At 39.2% G+C, this 5,000-nt stretch overlaps 1 protein-coding gene across 1 annotated transcript in view; it reads left to right on the forward strand.

The window, feature by feature from the left end:
- Positions 1-4,590, forward strand: part of mbtps2 (membrane-bound transcription factor peptidase, site 2) — a 12,683-nt gene extending 8,093 nt beyond the window's left edge. The window contains exons 8-11 of the mRNA XM_083901890.1: positions 112-218; positions 1,116-1,314; positions 2,568-2,643; positions 3,961-4,590. Of these exons, the coding sequence (XP_083758016.1) occupies positions 112-218; positions 1,116-1,314; positions 2,568-2,643; positions 3,961-4,183 (605 nt within the window). The 3' untranslated portion in view covers positions 4,184-4,590. The remainder of the gene's footprint in view (positions 1-111; positions 219-1,115; positions 1,315-2,567; positions 2,644-3,960) is intronic.
- Positions 4,591-5,000: the final 410 nt, after the last annotated feature.

Consider the following 5,000-nt stretch of genomic DNA (forward strand, 5'->3'; position numbering starts at 1 on the left):
TTTTTGACTTATTATGAAACAGTGTGGGGATATAGAGGCATCGCTCATGTCCAGTGACTTTGAATTACACACAAATCTAATCAACCTGCTTCTCCTCCTGTCTCTTTGTAGCTTACAGGCGTCTGGACGGAACCATTGACTGCTGCAGCAACAACAGCCTGACCGATCTCTGCTTCTCCTTCATGAACCCGCAGAGCAAGAGCAGCGTGGAGAAGGAGGTCAGGCACACACACGCACACGAACGCCCAAACGGGGGATTTATTTATTTATTTATTTATGACTTATTCATCATATGAGCAAGTTTCCTCATGTCAAAAAGAGAAGTTATTACTGCAGACTGGAGCACCACAGTGTTAGCATGTGTGATCGTGATGCTATACATGTCGTACAATGTGGTAAAAATAAACAACTAAGTTTAGATGAAACCGTGTGATGACTGCGAATTTTCCTAGCGAGAAGTCGTTTTTCCAAAATGGCCGACTTCTGGATGGTTGGAGCTAATGGAAGTACATTAGACATTTGTTTGGAATCATGCTAGCAACAAGTGTACCGAGTTTGGTTAAAAAGTGCTATGTAGACGTAGCTGATAGCATAAATCCAAAATTTAGCGTTTTTGACATCTTTTGTCTGACCGTGAGCCGACTTTTGGGGGCGCTGTGGAGCCCCTGGGGCTAATAATCTCACTTGCTTAGCAGCTGAAAATACTCTGTATATCTCTGTCTATGTTTCCGTTAATATATATCTGACATTTTAAAGATTTCTGTGTAAGAAAATGCGTATTTGTGTGTGCGATTCCATCAACAAGCTACTTGGGTGGAGTCGGTTCAGGAAGACGAGCAGTAGGTGGCGCCAAAGTCCATGTCGCTACCGAAGTATAAAACGTAAAAGAAAATGTTGATATATGAGCGTGTTTTGTTGCTGTTGCAGTTCATTATTGTCGTAATATTTACTAACTGCACATTCTTCCTGCTGTGTCCGTCCGCTGTTTACGATATTTTGCCGCTAACGTGAAGTGGGAGGGGCATATTAGTCATGTGATTTTATTCATTTATTTATCTAAAAAAGGCACTATTGTGGGTTAAGATTCATTTGTTTTCTAAACGCTGTCGCTGCAGTACGCCTGCGTGCCGGTGCGTAAGATGGTGACGGGCACGCGCTTGTGCCGCACGGACGACGACTGCGGCGCGCACTCCCACGGCGCCGCCATCTGCGTCACGCCGTCGCTGGAGAACCAGACGCGCTTCATCCGCGTCACGCACCCTCCCAACACGCACATGCTGTTTGTGGGTTACCCGCCGCACCTTCAGTACGCCGGTACGTCTGTATCTCTGTCTCTACGATAACAATCCTGATTTTTTTTTTTGTCGTACAAAGCGTTTTTCACGATTCCTCCTCCTGATTGAGTCATGAGGCTTATTCGTCTGTCGTGTTCCTGTAATTGCTGTTTACGGTTTCAGCCGTGGAGTGAGCAAGAGATGGCTTGTTTGTGTCTCCTGCTGCTGTTTAAAGGACAATTCTGTGAGATATTTAACCCTCTGGAACCTTTTTTTGTTCACCTACATCTGACCTCATAGTTGACATGAACAACAAATACAATTTTTAAAGATGTTAACCCTTTAAATGCCAGGTCTTTGACATGATGCCACAATGTTTTTAGATGGAAAAAAACTGAAAATATGAATTAATTTCAATAAAATAAAATACATTTTTTGTGTTGAATTATTACAGCCTGGGATATGTCAAAGATCAACATAGTTTTTTTTTTTTCTTTGTGCATTATTATTTTTGGTACAAGGTCAAATACTCGCACTCGTAGCACTAAGCGCAAAAAAGGTGCTCTTTAAAAGAAAAAGCTATAAAATGGTATTATACATAATTATATTCTACTTTGACTGAGCTGGTTTTTGTTAACCTACATATGACCTAATTATGGATGTCAAAAACAAATGAAATTTTAAAGATCTAACCCTTTAAATGCCAGATCTTTGTCATGATGTTTTTAGACGGGGGGGGGGGGGGGGGACCAGAAAATATGAATTATTTACAACATACTACGAGCAAATTAAATTTTTTTGTGTTGAATTATTACAGCCTGGGATATGTCAAAGATCATAGCAACATTGAGTTTTTTTGCATTATTACTTTTTGCACAGTGTCAAATACTCACACTCGTAGCACTAAGCGCAAAAAAGGTGCTCTTTAAAAGAAAAAGCTATAAAATGGTATTATACATAATTATATTCTACTTTGACTGAACTGGTTTTTGTTAACCTACATCTGACCTAATTATTGATATCAAAAACTAATAAAAAAATTTAAGATTTTAACCCTTAACACTTGTAGCACTAAGCGCAAAAAATGTCCCTTTTTAAAAGTTAAGGCATAAAACACCTAACTAATGAAATTGTTTTAATATTTTAACCCATTAAATGCCAGGTTTATGTTATGATGATGTATACAAAATGATCAAAAAAATTAAGAATGTAAAGAAAATGGGTTAAAGACTAAATCAATTAATTAATCAATTAAAATGCCAAAAAAAACCTTTGTTTTTTTTCTTTCCTCAGTGAGTTTGACCAACTTTGTCCCTCGCTTTGGTTTCCTCCACCTGGATCTGCCCGTCTTCCTCGAGACCTTCTGCAAGTATCCTTCATGTTTGCACGGACTTGTCTCCAGACGCAATCAGGTGATGGATGCACAATTACAGCCGCTTAGAAAATGGTAAACACCAGCTAAACGCCTACCCTTCACTAAAGGTTTCGACAGCCAATGCTGAAGCATCACATTTTGGAGAAAAAAAAATCACAGGTATAAATGTTTGATAAATCAATCACAATTTAATTTAAAGTTTACATTTCCCTGTAATAAAGAAAACAAGTAAATTATAGTTGGGGAAAGCATGACGTGGCATTCCTAACAAATTAAGGAGAAAATGGACAAGATTAAGAAAAGCTGACTCTGCATTCTCGGCTGTAAAAGAGAACAGGAAAACACCAGTTGGCTATGCTGACTCAGCATTTTCATCTATTAAAGAAAAGTGTAAAAAAAAAAAAAAAAAATAGTTGGATATACTGACTCGGCATTCCCAAATTAGTAAAGTCAACAGGAAAATGATGTTTCAAAAAAGCTGACACGGCATTCCCAAACTAATAAAAAGAACAGGAAAACACCAGTTGGCTATTGTGACTCAGCATTTTCAACTATTACAGAAAACCGGAATATCGATTGTTGGACATGGTGACTCGGCATTTCCTGCAAGTATAACGGGTAAAAAAAAAGAACAATATTTGGGGAAAGCTGACTCGGCATTCTCCGCAATTAAAGAAGCAGGAAAACAACAGTTGGCAATTGTGACTCAGCATTTTCATCTATTAAAGAGAAGTGTAAAAAAAAAAAAAAGTTGGATATGCTGACTCGGCATTCCCCAACGAGTAAAGTCGACAGGCAAATGATGTTTCAAAAAAGCTGACTCAGCATTCCCAAACTAATAAAAAGAACAGGAAAACACCAGTTGGCTATTCTGACTCAGCATTTTCAACTATTAACGAAAACCGGAAAATCAATAGTTGGATATGCTGACTCTGCATTCCCAGCAAAAAAAGAAGCAGGAAACGGGTAAAAAAAAAAAAAAAAGAACAATATTTGTAAAAGCTGACTCGGCATTCTCGGCAAGTAAAGAAGCAGGAAAACGACAGTAGGCAATTGTGACTCAGCATTTTCAAATATTAAAGACAACAGGAAAATGATAGTTGGAAAAGCTGACTCAGCATTACCAGCTATTTAAGAAAAACGAGCATTCCCAACTAATAAAATGCTAAAATCCTGTCTCAAAAACTGCATCGCGAAGCAGCGTATACCATGTGACTTTCCTGTGTTTTTATTGGTTAGTGGTTAAGCCAATGAAAAGGCCCGAGTATTTTTTGTTTTGTTTTCTTGTCCTTAGCCCGTGTTCCCTCTCAGATACGTGGTGTCCCTCTCCGGCGCGTTAGCCGTCGTCAACTCGGTGCCGTGCTTCGCCCTGGACGGGCAGTGGATGCTGAACGCACTGCTGGAGGCCACGCTGGTCTCCGTGGTAACGGACCGCCAAAAGCGCGAGCTGATCGGCTTCTTCCTGTTGCTGGCGGGCAGCGCGCTGCTGGCGGCTAACGTGGCGCTGGGCCTGTGGATGGTCACCGCGCGCTAACCGCAGTTTTAAACGAAAAACGAAATTGAAACGACAGCCGACCGTTAGACTGTGAACTTACAGGGAACAAACCCAAAAGTGGACCAACAGGGAAACAAAAAAAAACAGATTAGTTTCTTCCACAAAAGCACATAAATCCAGTTAAATAAAGCACCTGCTGTGCTGTGACCGTTTACAAAGACGCTAATGTGTTTGTGTTTGACTGAAAAACCAACATGGATTTTTCAAAAAAAAAAAGCAAGAAAGTAAAAAAAAACAAGCCATATTTTCCCGACATTTGTTTTTTAAAAAGCCTTACTTAATTGGACGTCGCGTGGTAAACTGTGATTAAATGAAGTGATGAAAATGAAGGTTTTGTAATAACTGAAACCAAAAAAAACCTTGGCCTCTGACTGTCTGTGCTCAAAACTGTGGAATAAACAATTGCTTTTATTTAAACTTTTTCAATCAATCAGTTATTTCCATTTTGGTGTTTTTACAATTTCCCGGAGATGACAACTGACTAGAACTTTGGGGAATAAGCTTTTTATTAAATACTTTTCAGACGGATTGTGAGGTTATAATTTCATCCATTGACCTGTTTCGGGTCTTTGGATGTAATGTATTGATAGCAGTGGTGCGAAATCGCCAAAAAAGTGAATGTTCAATCTATGATGGCGGCCTTCCTGTTGGGTTTGGATCATGGTCATAATGTAATTTTTTCTTCATCCCGACTTTCTACACGTGCGTTATAAATAAAGTTGGATTGGATAGCATTATTCTCATGCTACGGAAATCTGAGGATTCTAAGCAATTTGCCAAATTAGCAAGCTAATCG

The sequence above is a fragment of the Microchirus variegatus genome (genome assembly GCF_963457635.1).
Source record: "Microchirus variegatus genome assembly, chromosome: 15".
Classification (NCBI taxonomy): Eukaryota; Metazoa; Chordata; class Actinopteri; order Pleuronectiformes; family Soleidae; genus Microchirus; species Microchirus variegatus.